The sequence below is a fragment of the Artemia franciscana genome, chromosome 2 (assembly GCF_032884065.1).
Source record: "Artemia franciscana chromosome 2, ASM3288406v1, whole genome shotgun sequence".
In the NCBI taxonomy this organism is placed as follows: Eukaryota; Metazoa; Arthropoda; class Branchiopoda; order Anostraca; family Artemiidae; genus Artemia; species Artemia franciscana.
In genome coordinates this window covers 18703587-18720418 of record NC_088864.1, presented here as the reverse complement: position 1 = coordinate 18720418, position 16832 = coordinate 18703587, and the positions used below count along the sequence as shown (strand labels likewise).

Here is a 16832-nt window from a genome sequence, read left to right as displayed (position 1 = left end):
GTCCCTCTGATGTATACCATGCAGGCTCCACCGGCGTGTGGACATATCCCGGCGGTTACACACCTTCCCCCAGCAATGAGAAAAATTGCTCGGCGTCGCTGACCACCGAACGGGAGGATCCTTTCCCTTCCTAGAGGGACAACTGTGAAGGGCAGACGATCCAGCTTCATGGACAATGGCCTCAGCTAAGGGTATAGATTAGTGGCTTACCGCTACCCCGACAAATTAGCCATGAAACTCCTTCTCTTAAATAAAAATTATGAAAATGGTGAATAAGAAAGTAAGAACTCGTACTACCGCGTCCGGGGTAACCAACGGTATGAGACCAAGAATTGCAAATTGCGAGAATGATAATGATAATAATGTTGATAATGATGAAAATGAAAATGATTTTGTTACCGCGTCTGGGGCAGTCGACGATCATTTATCCGATTTGACGATTCTCCAGTCGGAGAAGACTTCGTTTATCCTAACCCCAAAAACATATCTTTCACTAGGAACGCTAAACGTACACACAATAGCCAAACCAGGAAAAAGGGAAATAGTCCCAAACGAGATGAACCGTTACCGCCGGGACATCGTTGAACTATCTGAGACTCACCTTCCCTCCACAGGAATAGAAAGAATAAACAACATCACGCTCATCACGTCTGGAAGAAGTGATGGAGATTACCGCCAAGGTGTCGGTTTCCTACTCTCCAAGCGAGCCAAACAGTCTCTTCTTGACGTCCATCCTGTCTCTGAACGTATTATCACCATTCGTCTGAAAGGAACCATTGCTAACATGACCATAATCCAAGTTTACGCCCTAGACTTGTCCCGAAGTGACCAAGAAGCCGAAGAATTCTACAGCCAACTCCAACACACCGTTGACACGGCTCCCAAGGAAGATGTGTTGTTTGTGATTGGGGACTTCAAAGCCATTGTCGGACACTCGAGTGATGGACTTGAAGACGTCATGGGCAAGTTCTGGCATGGGTGGCAGAACCACAGAGGAATAACGAACTTTTCATAACGAACACCATGTTCCGTCATAGAGAACGAAGGAAAGTTACTTGGAGATCCCCTGACGGCCGCACTGCATACATGATTGATTACATACTTGTCGACAAGCGATGGAAATCATCAGTACTGAACACAGTCTCCATAGCCGGTGGCGACTTCGACTCGGACCACGTTTTAGTCATGTTTGAGCTCAGTTTGCGTATTCGGAAGCCCCACAGCCTTTTAAAAGCTTACCAAGATATAGTGTTGACCTGCTGAAAAACATAGAAACAAGGAACAGGTATAGAACAGCACTCTCAAAAAAGTTGTCAAGGATCCAACCAATGGAAGCTCCAACAGCAGAAGAAATTGACCGATTGGTCGATGAAAGCGCATCCTTCATCAGAGAAACTGCTAGTGAAATCCTGGGAATTCAGACCCATTCGGATAAACCGTGAATCATCCCCGAAATTATTGATCTATGTGTGCAGAAGTGCGCCCATGCTAACAAGGTAGATCGACAAAGCAAGGACGAGTACAAGAAGCTGAAGCGCCTAGTAGAAAAGAAAATCCGGCAATCTCTACGACACTATGTCAATGATAAATTTTGTGAGCGTGAAGAAGCCTTTCAAAAAGGTAATAGCCACTTCATGTGCAAGAAAGTCCGTGAACTGTCAAAAAAAGAAGTCATCGGCCGCTCCTACACTGTTATATAAACACGGGCTCCCAATCACGGACTCCGATGGAAGACGAAAACGATGGAAGGATCACTTAGCGAAGAACTGAACCCTACAATAACGCCCGACCCAAACGTCTTACTATCTTTCCCACTACCGCAGTACCCAGTAAACCTAAGCCCTCCTCCACTAAGAGATGAAGTACTCTCAGGAATAAAATCTCTAAAAATTAATAAAGCCCCAGCCCCGGGTGGTATTCAGTCAGAACTATTTAAAGCAGGCCCAGAAGAACTGGTCGATATCTATCACAAAGTCATAAAAAGGGTCTGGGAAACGGGCCACTTTCCCAGATCTTGGGCGAAAGCCACCATCGCCCCCCTTTTTAAAAAGGGGGAAAAGGGCGACTGTAACAACCACAGACCAATAAGTTTGACTAGCCAACCGGCGAAGAGTCTTACAAAAATACTCCTTGACCGTCTGAAATCTCTGACAAACCATATCTTAGAGGAAAACCAAGCAGGCATCCGAAAAGACCGCTCTGCCATAGACCAGATTTTCTCCACTCGGTAAATGATGGAGAAGTATATCGAGTTTGCGAAAGAGCTGCTACTACTCTTCATTGATTTCAAGCAGGCTTTTGACTTGATATGGTGAGATGGATTATGGCACATCCTGCTACACTATGGTGTCCCTGAAAACATACTAATCCTGATAAAAGACGTGTATTCACATTTTGTCAGCCAAGTCCAAACGCCCGATGGATTGACAGAGGGGTTTCTGCCATCGGCGGACGTTCTTGAAGGTTGTCTCTTGTCACACTACCTCTTCAACCTGTTCCTCAACGCAGCGCTATCATTTGCCGAGACTGTTGACGGTGCAGAAATTGGAGGGAAGCTTATTGACTAATTGGCATACGCAGATAACATCGAGAAATTCAAGAGTCAAGAGCATCTACTCCAAGCTGACACTGACTAACTAGTGTCGGCAATTGAGGCCTTTGGGATGGTCGTTAACACAGCCAAAACCAAGGTTATGCGGGTGTCTGGAGACCCTGCTTCAAGAAACGTGCAGCTAACAATAAAAGGAGAGCCAGTAGAAAATTTTGACTCCTTCGTCTACCTAGCGAGCCTCCTAACTTCTGATAACGACTGCTCGAAATGGCGCCAGCTTTAGGCGGCGCCCGCTTCAAGAACCTCTTGCCAATCTGAAAAAACACGACTCTGTCAACTTCTCTGAAGATGCGACTCTTCAACTCTCTCATAACCCCAATTGCTTTATGCTCAAGCGAAACTTGGTCAATAAGGGCCGGTGATGAGCAAAGAATCTTCGAATTTGAAACTAAATGCCTTAGACGCATTGCAGGGATCACCTACATTGATCGGGTCAGAAGCCAGCAACTCCGCTGGCTTGGCCATATCCAGTAAATATCGGCCAACCAGCTTCCAAAATCACATTCAAAGGACTGTTCACGGCATGCGCCCTAGAGGCTGACCTCGTAAGAGATGGACCGACAACTTCCCGGCCAATAACCTCCCCCAGCTATTTCGTCTAGCGCCAGATAGATCGAACTACTGTCGCCACATTCATCATTTGTTCAGAAGAGAAGAAGCCCCAATACAGCCACAAAGGCCGGACACTACTTAAGTCAGTAAGTCACATTAACCAATAGCAGACCAGATCGTACTTAATCATAATTTTCTCAATAGCGTTGCCTCCAGTAGCCAATAGTGTTGGACAGTTTGCCGCCTATGGTTGTGTTTTATCTCTTTTCGTCCTTACTGTGTTGAAATAATTGTTGTAGGTGAGGGGGCTTATTTGAACTCTAATTATAACTCTGAGTATCCTTTCTAAGGGACATTAGTAATCAAAAAGCCACCTACCACCCTTTTACTCTCCCTGTGCCCCGCAACCCGACATTGCTTCACACCAAAATTTTAAAACTTCAGTCAAGATAGTTTCTGGTCAGATGATTGTATCTCTGGGAATGACTTGATAACTACAACTTTAGGCTATAAAGGCTTCAAATAATGCAACTTATCCGTGTAAAACAGATGCTTTATTTGATTCCGAAACATTCTATTTCTTTCTTTTTCATAAAACTCAGCGTTGTTGTGATAATAAACTAAATTTGCATAATGAGTCCCCTCAAAGCTACTTTTAATCAAGTGGGCCAAATTAGGTAATGCCCGTCTATAGGAGCCGTTTTATCAAAATTCATTCAAAGACAAATTTAAGTTCAACTTCCATTTATTTCAATAAAAGAGAAATAACAAAAACAACATCCCAAATGGCTCAATGGCCCACTATTCGGGAAAAGGACTTACAATAGCTAATAAATGACAAAACTGGGGAAATCAATACTAAACAACACCTAAATGTAAATCGATAGAGATTACGGAATCAAATCACCGACAGCCCCCACGAAAACGGTGATCCTTGCGTCAACCGACAAACAAAAACAAACTTTAAAAAAATTCTACATCATTGAAGATGCAACTCAACTACAACTTATTTATTATTTACCATTAATAAATAACTTTAAATCTGTTTCTTAAAGGAACCAGGTATTTGTGACTGCTGCATCACAGCAGGAACCAAGTTCCGAGCACGCCCCAGAGTGACGACCAGACTGAAGTCTGAACAGACCGAGGGAATAGCCGGAATCATTACATCTTTGCCATTACGAACTTTCCACGGATTTACTTGATTACCACTTTCAGTAGTCCAGAAAAAGAATGTGGGAGGTCTCTGTGGAAATATTGATATGCCAACGAAGATAAGGATATAACATAAATATCTTTCGTCCCTAGGAGACCAACAGGAGTGTGTGTAGTTCGCTGTAGGACTCTTGCCGCTTTCTCTTGAAGGTGGTGAACAGATTCAAGTATAGAAGGAAATTTAGACATCCACACAGACGAACAGTAAGATGTTTAAGGGTATCTGAGAGATAAATATAAAATGTGGAGGATATGAAAAAGAAATAATCGCATTAATTTTTAGATGATCCAGTGTCCATGGGAGACTTTGCTCTTATTACCTGAATACGTCACTTAGGCGATAGGTTTTAATAAAAAAAAAAAACTCCAAGGAATCACATATATCGATCCAGGAAGGGGGCTACTTATGGAGCCTCTTGGTGTATGGAGTTCATTCATTGTGGGGCAGCTCATACCCGTACGAAAAAAAAGAAGGTGCGATTTTTTTACATTTAAAGTTAGTAGATTTATGTCAAACCAATTTGGTATCTTTTCAGTTGTTGTTTGAAGCTCTTATGTAAGGGATGATTCATCCGGAGCCGCGACACCTAGAGCACAGTCATCTGTAAATGTCATTAATTATTCGCGACTATCAGGTGTGATCGCCGAACTCGGTCTGAGATTAAATTTTGTGAAACAATTCAAAGCAGACATTGGTAATTGGGGTATTAAAAAGTCAGTGCAGGTCGTTCAGAAAGATGATGAAGAGGGTTGGTCCAAGAATTGAACCTTGGGATACTCCTTATTCAATTGTTGTAAAATGTATCGTTTTTGATTTGCGGAAGCCATAAATGGTATAGTCAATTTACTTAACGTGAAAATCTCCTCAAACATTACTTACGTTTATATGTTTTGCTTTAAAATTACGTATTTATTAATTCCAATCAAACAATGAACATGATATTGAATAGAAAATAAAATTAGTTGAGATCAAGTTGGTTCCTATTGCGGTTTGATTCTTTCTTCGTTCCAAAACTGTAAAAGAAAAGAAAGCGCATCGGCATACCGTTTCAACAGATCTCTCCGTAACACACACCCCCGGTTGATGCAAAGTGTTGCGCTTGTCCCATATTACTCTCTTTGAAATGTTTAGAATAACTTGCTATATAGTATAAAAAAACTGTTTAATAGGTTCCCGTCAGTTGTATCGCCAATCATTTACGGTTCATGTTGGCACTGGACCAGAAGGGGAGCTAAGGTTTCTTGAAGTAAGAGACGATGGATTGGTTCTTCGAGCTTTGAGTGGAGCCATTGTGGAACGGTGGTGGTTCGAAAGGATTGTTAATATGACATATAGTCCTAAGACTAAAGTGTTGTGCATGTGGAGGAGGAATGGAGAACAAACACAATTGCACAAATACTACACAAGAAAGGTCTGTTTTATCTTTTACTTATTATTTGACTAAGAGTAAAGTAATGGAAGTCAGCTGTATACCAAGGGACATTATGAGATCCCAGATTCTTACCTTGAGCTGAATTATTTCTAGAGTATAGATTATATGAAATGAAACTTACTATGCAGTCCTCCTTTGTATATATGTCACATATATATGACATGTATGTATAACACATATATGTAATATATTAACAAACTATTTCTGAGCATATTCGGGGGAATATATCCATGAGAATATCAAAATATTCTTAGATCATTAAGACGAAAAAAACAGGAGTAATGGATAAAAATTGTTACTTCTCAGTCTTTGCAGCAAATATCTAAGAAACTAACGCAAATTTACTGAAGAGCAATAATTTTTGGTCCTTTTACCATTTAAATAGATTTTATTTCTTTATCAATACAGTTTTTGTTCATATTCTTGAGTTCTTCTTATGTTATTTTTCATTTTTGTTTTCTACAATGTATATATATTCTCCGTCATTTTAAACATTTATTTGTTTAACTTGTCAAATTTTAGCAACTACCTTCTAGTACCCATTCAAAAAACTAATGAGATTGAAAAAATGCTGTGCTTGTAAATATATAGCTTTATCCTTTATCCTGAAGGCAGCAATCCACCATCCATACATTTTGACCATCCAAGAATATTTTCATATTCTCTTCTATATGTCATAATCAGTTCACAATTCATTTGTCAGTGGTTAATCTCGTTTTTAGCGGGAAAGATATTTCTCTGGTACTTGTATATTATATACCACTTAACTGCTTCATTTAATTAGAACCATTGACGCTCAGTCCTAATGAAATATCATAAACTATGACAAAAATATAATACTTTAGAAACAAATTTGGGCTATATATTTGCACATTTGGGGGGAGGGGGGAAGTTTAGCAGGTTTGCATGGAAAGTGTGTTAGGTATGATTATTCTGCATATCCTAAAGTAAGAACTGTTTTCTAGCTTCAAACTGTCCAAATATTTTACCCCCCTCTCCTAATGTGCAAATATATAGCCCTAATTATATATTTTCAGTCTATTCTGACACTTGTCTTTGTCTTGTCTCACGCTACACTTAAAGAAACTTACGAAGAAACTGGTTTGTTCTCGATTTTTTACAGAGTGTACACTTGAGTGGCGTATAATACACATGTACCAAAAATGCTTCTTTTTATATGTGTTTAGTACTGTTCTGAGGTTTGGTGGGCGCTTGTCTTCTTTAGAACAACCCCTATACAAATTTGTATTTTTTTTTAAATTTAGATTTATTTTGATACTGTATTCTAAGTATTTTGACAAAAAAAGATACTTTGAGCACTATGGACATCAAAATAGAAATTTTTCCGTGATTTTTCAGGATTTTTCTTTTGATTATTTCGAAATTATGAAGACTCAAGGACAGTATCATATTTTCTTTCAGTTTCATCGCGTTAAATCTTGAAAGCAAGTCAGCTAATTGGCTAAATTTGCGACACTTAGGTCCATAAAAATTCGACCAATAACAGTCTGTTGATTGCCAAAGACGGCAAGTTAATCCCTCGCTCGTTACGCGAGGTATTTAGAGTATTTAGTGCTTTAAAAAATTGTTCATCATTCCGATTCAACCATCCTTGCGTTTCAGCAGCCGTTCTTAAAGGATTGCCAAAGACGGTGACTTAATCCCGGCGAGAGTTTTTAAATGTTCCAAATATAGTACCGAGGACGGCGATTTTTAGTGCTTTAAAAAAATACTTTCATTCCGATTCAACGATCCTTGCGTTTCAGCAGTCGTTCCTAAAGGATAGGGACAAAATATTAAACTCTTGTATAAAAAGTGAGGGATTGAGGAGGGTTCAGCCCCCCTCATGTACATAATAATTTCTTTTCGTTTATATTTGAATGTTGCTTCTTACTTTCATTTGAGAAAAAATGTTTCCTTAATTTAATTTTTGATCATTTTGCAAATCATTCTCAGACCTAACTAAGATATGATGTGATATACCAGTCCCAATTTACCCAACCCCCAAAGTCTTGCTGTTAAATTGTATGTACCAATAATTGGAAATCGTTTGGTAGCATTTCCTTTTTTCAGTTTTATGGCACTTGGTATCAACCAAGTGACAGAGTGATCGCAAATTCTGTCGGTCTGTCTGTCGGTCTGTCGCTCTGTCTGTCGGTCTGTCTGTCCCGGTTTGCTACTTTAGGCACTTCCAGGTAAGCTAGGACGATGAAATTTGGCAAGCGTATCAGGGACCAGACCAGATTAAATTAGAAATATTCGTTTTCCCGATTGGACCATCTGGGGGGGATTGGGGGCCGATTAATTCGGAAAAAATAGAAAAAATGAAGTATTTTTAAGTTACGAACGGGTGATGAGATCTTGATGAAATTTGATGCTTGGAAGGATATTGTGTCTCAGAGTTCTTATTTTAAATCCCGACCAGATCCGGTGACATTGGGGGAAATTGGAGGGGGGAGCCTAAAATCTTGGAAAATGCTTAGAGTGGAGGGATCGGGATGAAACTTGGTGGGAAAAATAAGCAGAAGTCCTAGATACGTGATTGACATAGCCAGAATGGATCCGCTCTCTTTGGGGAGTTGGTGGGAGAAAGGTTAATTCTGAAAAATTGAAAAAAATGAGGTATTTTTAACTTACGAAGGAGTGATCGGATCTTAACAAAATTTGATGTTTGGAAGGACATCATGTCTCAAAGCTCTTATTTTAAATCCCGAACGGATATGGTGAAGGGAAGTTGGGGGGCGGAACCTAAAATCTTGGAAAACGCTTAGAGTGGAGGGATCGGGATGAAAATTGGTAGGAAAATAAGCACATGTCCTAGATACGGGACTGACATAACCGGAACGGATCTGCTCTCTTTGGGGGTTGGGGGGAGGGTTAATTCTAAAAAATAGAAAAAAATGAGGTATTTTTAACTTACAAAAGAGAGATCGTAACTTAATGAATTTTGATATTTAGAAGGACCTCGTGACTCAGAGCTCTTATTTTAAATACCGACCGGCATTAAGCCTCTGATTTTCCTTTTAAAGCAATCTTTTGATTCTTAGAATTTTTCTAGAGCTCATACCATATGTCAAGAGCCAAAAGTTCTTGGCTCTTGGCTCTTCCGACCTCGTCACAAGTGCCATATGATCTCTTAGCTCTTGTTCTACTTAAGAATTAAAATATTGGATTACAAATAGAATTTTGGATAAAATTTGAATATTAAGTCAAAATTTCTGATTAAAAGTAGTCTTGTTGAATGAGTACTTAATAACATTTTCCCTTGAGAACTTCGGGTGTATGGAAAGATGTATTTTTGCCCGTATGGAAATTTTGCAAGACTTTTGATCTTCTACGCCGCTGAAGCCATCGCGACCTCTAAAATGGGGTTTTCTGATGTTTAGATAGCTCGTACACATGTATTTAAATACATTAAAACATGGTATATAAAAGGAGAAAAGAGAAACATTACAATTTCAAGTCGGAGAACAAATATCCTGGTAGCACCTGCTAAAATCCTCCCTCCACTAGTACCAAAAAAAGGCATAGACTAAACTTTTCTGGGAATCCAGGAGGATTAGATATAAATTCCCTTACCTCCCTACCCAGAACTTACCATATATTTTTCTGAAGACTCATTGAGAGCTTGGATACTTGGGATTAAAATTGAATCTTTGAGACGCTTAACCCTCCCCCCTCCCCTCGGGTCTACAAAATTGATGAGTCCATCTTTGATAATAGCTTTGGGCCCTTACATACCATTGTGGATAATTTATTTATGAAATGTGAATCAAATCATTTTATTTAAATGCAGCTTTTAAATAAGGGTAAGAACCATTGTAACACCAACCACATGCTTGTTTTACTAAATTTTATGACAAACATTAAAAACAGACTATTCGTCTGTGACTAAATTAGAAATAAAGGATAGTAAAGCACTGGAATTCATCTGTTTTACTATGAATTTGATTTACTGTTGTGAAATTTCTGCAAAGCAAAGCAAGTTTCTTCAATCTACATAAATTATGTTTAACTGCTATTAAACGTTTACTCTGTTTTACCAAATTAACACTGAATACCGACTCTAGAGTTAAGTTTCGTTTTTTTTTTCGCTTTTAAGTTTTATTTGATTATGTCATACACAGGAAATGTCTTATTTCCTATTTGATAATAATTTGCTTGTGTTTATATCAAGAAAACAAGTATTTATGTACTTGTTTAAAGTAAAACATTTTTATTACGCTAATAGTAACATACCAATAAATTCATATTTAATCCTCTCTACTAGTTTGAATGTACTAAAATATATTTTTCGTTTATCGTATTTTGTAGAATAAATATTTTACTTCTAGTGTAAATTGTTGTACCAGTCCATACAGGAAGCCATGGAGAGAGCAGCGGCTAGAGGAGCCGGGTCTCGTCCTGGAGCTGAATTGGGTGGAGAATTCCCGGTGCAAGATCTAAGAACGGGTGAAGGTGGACTCCTCCAGGTAGCCCCTTAAGTTCTGCCACAATTTTTATTTTATATAATCTAAGTGAAGAATTTGTTCCTGTTTGTTGCATTTTCAGCTCATTAGAAATGCTTAATTATTAACCATTAAGCGAAGATAATCATATTATTTTGGTTATTTAATCTTTGTTTTTAACACTGGAACTAAGAAATATTTATACAACAAAATTTTGAGGTAAAATTTATTAAACAGAAGGAAAAGTAGACATAATTGGCTATACGCTCCATTTGCCATAGATTTATTTGGTTTGGCAAAATTGCCTCCGAATAGTATTGGTGCTTAATTTTGAAGCTATCTTTTTCTGTAAAAATTGCTGAGACTTTAGAACTTTCAGCCCTTAAAAAGGACACTAGAACTCAGTATTATCTACAAACATCCCTTTAATGTGGAGTCATGATAAAAAAAAGGTTTGGCCTTTCCCTGGCCCATAATATTCCCCCATTTAGGGGAACTAATTTTTTTTTGTTGAACATTGAGATTCTGCTAACCTAAGGACTTAAGTAAATAAATTTTGAGTTGATCAGAAAAAAGTTGCTGGGTCTTTTTTTAGGGGGAATTGTCCCTGGAACATCTTTGTTTGTTTATTAGGTTCCTCTTGGCCCAAGGCGTGAAGGTTACAACGTTAGAACAGATCAGAGACAAATGTTTTTCGGCCCATTTCCATGCACCTTGAGGTGCTCTAGAACTCTTGTATTCTGTCCAACGCTACTAAAAATTTATGCTCGTGCAGGTGATAATATTGACACTTGATGATTGTGCTTCCCGAAAAAAAACTTTTTTTCCTTATAGAAAAAAGGGTATCATCTCTTTTGCAGATTAAATATAAAAAAACAAGTTTTTTGAAATGAAAGTAAGGAGCGACATTAAAACTTAAAACGAACAGAAATTATTCCGTATATGAAAGGGGTTTTTCGTCCTCGACGCCCCGCTCCTTACGCTAAAGTTTTTTATTGTTTTAAAAAGTAGAGTTGCGAGAAAGAACCAAACTTTAGCGCAAGGACCGGGGCGTCGAGGAGGAAAAACCCTTTCATATACGGAGTAATTTCTGTTCGTTTTAAGTTTTAATGTCGCTGCTCCTTACTTTCATTTCAAAAAACTGTTTTTTTATTTAATTTCTGAAAGTTTTTGAATTAATGCATGTCTGATTTTGGCTCTCCGTACATAAATTATTAAAATGAAATTTGCATATTAATTCTTTTTTTGGCTAAATGGCTTTCTCTTAGTTTTGATCAGACGATTTTGAGAAATGAGAGGGTAGGGAAGGAGGCCTAGTTACCCTCCAATTTTTCGGTTACTTAAAAAGGCAACTAGATCTTTTAATTTTTAACGAACGTTTTTATTAGTAAAAAAAATACGTAAGTTGAGAATTAACTTACGTAACAAACTTTTATATTCTTATATTTTTGATTATATATATGAGGGGATTGGTCCCCTCGTTAATTTCTTGCTCTTCACACTAAATCTTGTTTTGTCCCAATTCTTTAAGAATGACCCCTGTATCAGAAAGGCCGTAGAATAAATAGTTGAAATTACTTAAAAATTTTTTAGCATAAAGAGCGAAGTATTTATCTCCTCCTAAATACCTCGCTCTTTATGCTAAAGTATTTTTAGAACCCCTCATATGCGTAATGATCTCTGTTCGTTTTAATTTTTAATGCTTTTCGTTACTTTCAATTGAAAAAACTTTTTCATATTTATATTTTCATTGTTTTTTTTTGTTTTTTTTTATAGTAATGCTAGAAAGTCCTACGCCCTTTTCATTGAATTTCTCTTCTCCCATGAAATATTCCTCCAAGGAAAGATCTTCCCATATAGACTCCTCTCCTGAACCCCACACCCAAACCAAAAAAATCCCCCTGATAACGTCGGTACACTTCCCAGTAACCATTACTGTATGTAAACATTGGCCAAAGTTTGTAACTTGCAACCCCTACCCCAGGGATTGTGGGGGGTAAGTCATCTCCAAAGACATAGTTATTATGGTTTTCGACTATGCGGAACAAAATGGCTATCTCAAAATTTTGATCCGTTGACTTTGGGAAAAAACTGAGCGTGGGAGGGGGCCTAGGTGCCCTCCAATTTTTTGGTCACTTAAAAAGGGCACTAGAACTTTTCATTTCCGTTAGAATGAGCCCTCTTGCAACACTCTAGGACCACTTGGTCGATACGATGACCCCTGAAAAAAAAACAAAAAAACAAAAAACAAATAAACACGCACCCGTGATTTGTCTTCTGGCAAAAAATACGAAATTCCACATTTTTGTAGATTGGACCTTGAAATTTTTGCTATAGAGTTCTCTGATACGCTGAATGTGATGGTGCGATTTCCTATGACTTTTAGGGAGTGTTACCCCCTATTTTCCAAAATAAGGCAAATTTTCTCAGGCTCGTAACTTTTGATTTTAAAGACTAAATTTGATGAAACTTATATATTTAAAATCAGCATAAAAATCCAATTCTTTTGATATATCTTTTAGCATCGAAATTCCGTTTTTTAGAGTTTCGTTTACTATTGAGCCGGGTGCTCCTTACTACAGTTCGTTACCACGAACTGTTTGATTAAATTTACGCTACATTATTTATGTTGTGTTACAGTAGTTATTTTATGTTACAGTAATAAATTAACTTTTCGGCACTGTGACAGTGGCCGGGTATTTTTCAAATACAAGGGGAGTGGGCAATTGCCCCTTTCCCCTGCATCCTGATCTGAGGCCCTCATCAATTCTCCCAATTATTACTTGTAATTTTCTGCCAGTTCATGGAAAAATAGTTTTATCTAAGACACTTTTCTGTTAATGTTTAGTGGAAACGTAATATTTGAGCAGGAATTTAATACTTAGTACGGAAAATGTACACCAGGGTTTGATACAGCAAAACTACAAAATCCATCTAAAAAACAACTGTAAAGTTCAAAACATGTCCTTAGTTGTTTTTTTAGTGGAGAAATTAGGAATTTTTAATTTTTTGGATTATTTTGTATGTAAAAAAACTGTAATAAAAATTGTCAACAGATTTTCCTGGCAACGTTCCGAGCTGTTGTAGACTTAAACTTCTGCTAACAATTATTTGAGACTATTTTCGTTAAACTTGCAGATACGCAAATGATAGGTAAAGCGTTACAGAATTACCCCCCCCCCCCCCTAGTGGGTTCTATTGTCCGAACAGGAAAAAAAATGAAACAATGAAAACGAAAAAAACAACCTGATGCCAATAATCGCCATTAATCACCCCAAATCAGGTGATACAGCATTACAAAGACCCTGCAAATAAAAACAACAAAAATACGAAGAAAAGAAAGAAAGAAAGATGTATAAATTATTGCTAACAATTTTCAGTTAGAATGGTGGAAGAAAATCACAAATTCAGTCCACTTTTCAACTGACTGTCCTTGAGAATAGGATACTGTATCTACTAATCTGCTGTAATTAATAAGGAGGCAGTTGCCATTTTGTTGGGGTAGAGAATTTAAAGTGGCGAAACCCTATAGGCCAGTGTATTCTCCTGATGAGCCCTTGTGTTGGGTTGTTGCCTCTGAATTATTTGTCTTTATTATTTTTTCTATTGTTTGGTAAATGACGACTTATACTTATTGACGACATGACTGCCTGTCCATGGATTATTCTTTATGGTTGATTGTGTATGGCTATGCTGTTTGACCTATGTGATTGTATGGATGAGTAGGGTTAAGGCCTCATTCAAGTGCTGGTCTATATTAATCACTAATTTAGGAAAACAGTCTTCCTTTTCTCCTTCTGCCTCTTTTTTTTTTTTTTTTTTTTTTTCTTTTTTTTTTATGTGTTTGTTCTGTTGCATTGGTGATTTCTCTTTTCATGATATATATATATATATATATATATATATATATATATATATATATATATATATATATATATATATATATATATATATTTATATATATATATATATATATATATATATATATATATATATATATATATATATATATATATATATATATATATATATATATATATATATTTTATAAATCAAACAGTTCGTGGTAACGAACTGTAGTAAGGAGCGACCCGGCTCAATAATAACCAAAACTCTAAAAAATGGAATTTTGATGCCAATAGTTACATCAAAATAATCACATTTTAATGCTAATTTTAAATATATAAGTTTCATCAAGATTAGTCATACCGTCAAAAGTTACGAGCCTGAGAAAATTTGCCTCATTTTAGAAAATAGGGGGAAATACCCCCTAAAGGTCATACGATCTTAACGAAAATCACACCGTCAGATTCAGCGTATCTGTCAAACAGCGTATTCAGCGTAACTTATATTTGTCAAACTGCTTTTTAATTTTTGCCAGAAGACCATTTGTTTTACCGAGTTTCTTTTCTAGAATCAGATCTAGTTATAGCGATCAAGGGTGTTTTAAGGGACAATCTTAAACTTAGTTTTCGATGGTTCAATAGCAAAGCCAATCTTAGCTTAACTATCCTCAAGACACTCAACTGCTCTTTCTATTGAGAACAGGTTCTATCTATAGTTCTACCTAATGGTAGAACTGGTTTTAACCTAATGAAGAACCTACCTCATGCAGAATAGGTTTTTTCTATAGTTCTACCTAATGATGGTCAAAGGTAAAGAATTCTTTTTAACGATAGGGTAGGGGAGGCAAGACCTCAGGAGAATCTTTTTAGATTCTCCTAAGGAATTTCATTTTTACTCATATTTTATAAAGCTTCCTAGTTCTAAAATCTAGGCTGATCATCCTACTCCATATCTCCTTCTTGGTCATACAAATTGACACGTATTCTCCTTTTTTATCGATCTTTTTTGTTCCAGGTTTGTCTGGAGGGAGTTGGTTTGCTGTTCGTCGACAGTAAGGTAATTCTTTTTCTATGTTCTGCACTTTTATGTCTTTCTTTCTCTCAAGGACCTTCTCAAAATTCCTTCATTTTTTCTACTTTTTCTAGCTATATTTCTCAAGCAATAAAAGTTTTTTTTTAATTTTGTATTTTGCATGCGTTTTTCAAATAACTTATAAATTTAAGTGTTTTATTCATCTTCTAAAAATCGAAGGAGCTTTCGAGGTGGTCCTTGCCACGTATTGTGGTCTTAAACCACATTTTTTTTAAAGAAATATAAACTGAAACAATTTTTTTCTTTTTTTCCGGTTGTCTTCCTGTTGGATCATTAGGATTATGAGGTAAATTTATTCATTGCTATAGTTTGTATCTTCTATAGCTAATTGTAGTTCTTTTGTGACCCCCTTGTCAGATGGGGGAAGGTCTTTGGTTAACTGTCACAGTGTCTTTCGCGGCACCCCACTTGATATCCCTTTTGTTTGACCATCTCCAAAGTTTCATACCTAGCTTGATGCATGTTCTTACCTTGCATGACTAACTCTCTTTTCTTCTTTCTTAGTGTGAACTTTTTGCTCTAATGGTCTAAAATGAGTCATTCCAATAAGCAAAATGTAATAAGATTTTCTAGTTTTGTTTTTTAAGTAAGATTCAAACTTAAACGGCACTGTATTATAATTTTGAGCGATATTTAAGAAAATCTGGCCTTCCAATTCAGGCAAGTACATAGAGTTTTTTTGGGGGGTGGGCAATAATAAAACAAAGTTTAATATGAAGTGCCCAGAAAGCCGTTAAAATTTTGTTTTCAGAGGGAGAAAGACCCGGATCCTCCCACCTCCTCTGTGTACGCCTCTGATTGAATTGTCGATGTTAAAGCTGAATTTTTTGTTCTTCTGGCTTATCTTGGAGATTTTTATTATAGTAGTCTAAAATTAGTCGTTTTGTGAAACAGAAATTTACTTCTTGGTTTTCAAGGGTAAAAATCCCTAATCCGATTGGTATTGTAATATTGAAGGGTAACAAAAGATTCCTATAGTATAACGGACATTAAAACAAAAATTAGTTTTGTTGTTTCTTATCATAGAAGCTTTGCTCTGGTGGTTTAAAATAAACCGTTCAAAACACTACAATTTTTTACTTACTTGAGGTAAAAGTCACGTTGAGTTGAATGGCATTATGTAGACTTCTCAAGTAGACTAAATGGCTCGTATCAAAACAAAATGTATCTTTTTTTAGTTTTTAATTCATATTTAACTGAAATTACATTTAATTCAATAATTTCGTAATTAATAAATAAATACGAAAATGTATTATTTTTTTTTTGGCATAGCTCTGTTTTATGGTGATCGTTATTATACTATTCGTAATAGTTTACATAAATGTGTACGTTAAAAAAGGGGTATTAAAATATAAACTGGTGAATAAATCATATAATTCGGCATAGCACAATTAAAGGTGATTTTTCATGTGTACCAGTGTCCAGATGGACCGATGTCCAGGAAAAATTTTTCTATCTACCTCTACCAGCTTGCTACGGAGTTTAATCATCCAGAAAAGATCTTAGAATTGGTACTATTTCTCTAAGTGGAAACATTCTTTCCTGGAAACATTCTAGTGGAAAAGGGTCGGTAAATTGCAGCTAGTTAAAATTATAGCCAATTTTACGAAACTTTGGGTGACTTATCGATTGTCC

General features: G+C 36.7%; 1 protein-coding gene across 4 annotated transcripts in view; it reads left to right on the top strand.

The window, feature by feature from the left end:
• Positions 1–16832, top strand: part of LOC136038136 (MAP kinase-activating death domain protein-like) — a 219319-nt gene that overhangs the window by 177973 nt on the left and 24514 nt on the right. For all 4 annotated transcript variants that reach the window (XM_065721193.1, XM_065721174.1, XM_065721183.1 and 1 more), the window contains 3 exons: positions 5549–5790; positions 10146–10283; positions 15120–15161. In XM_065721193.1, the coding sequence (XP_065577265.1) occupies positions 5549–5790; positions 10146–10283; positions 15120–15161 (422 nt within the window). The remainder of the gene's footprint in view (positions 1–5548; positions 5791–10145; positions 10284–15119; positions 15162–16832) is intronic.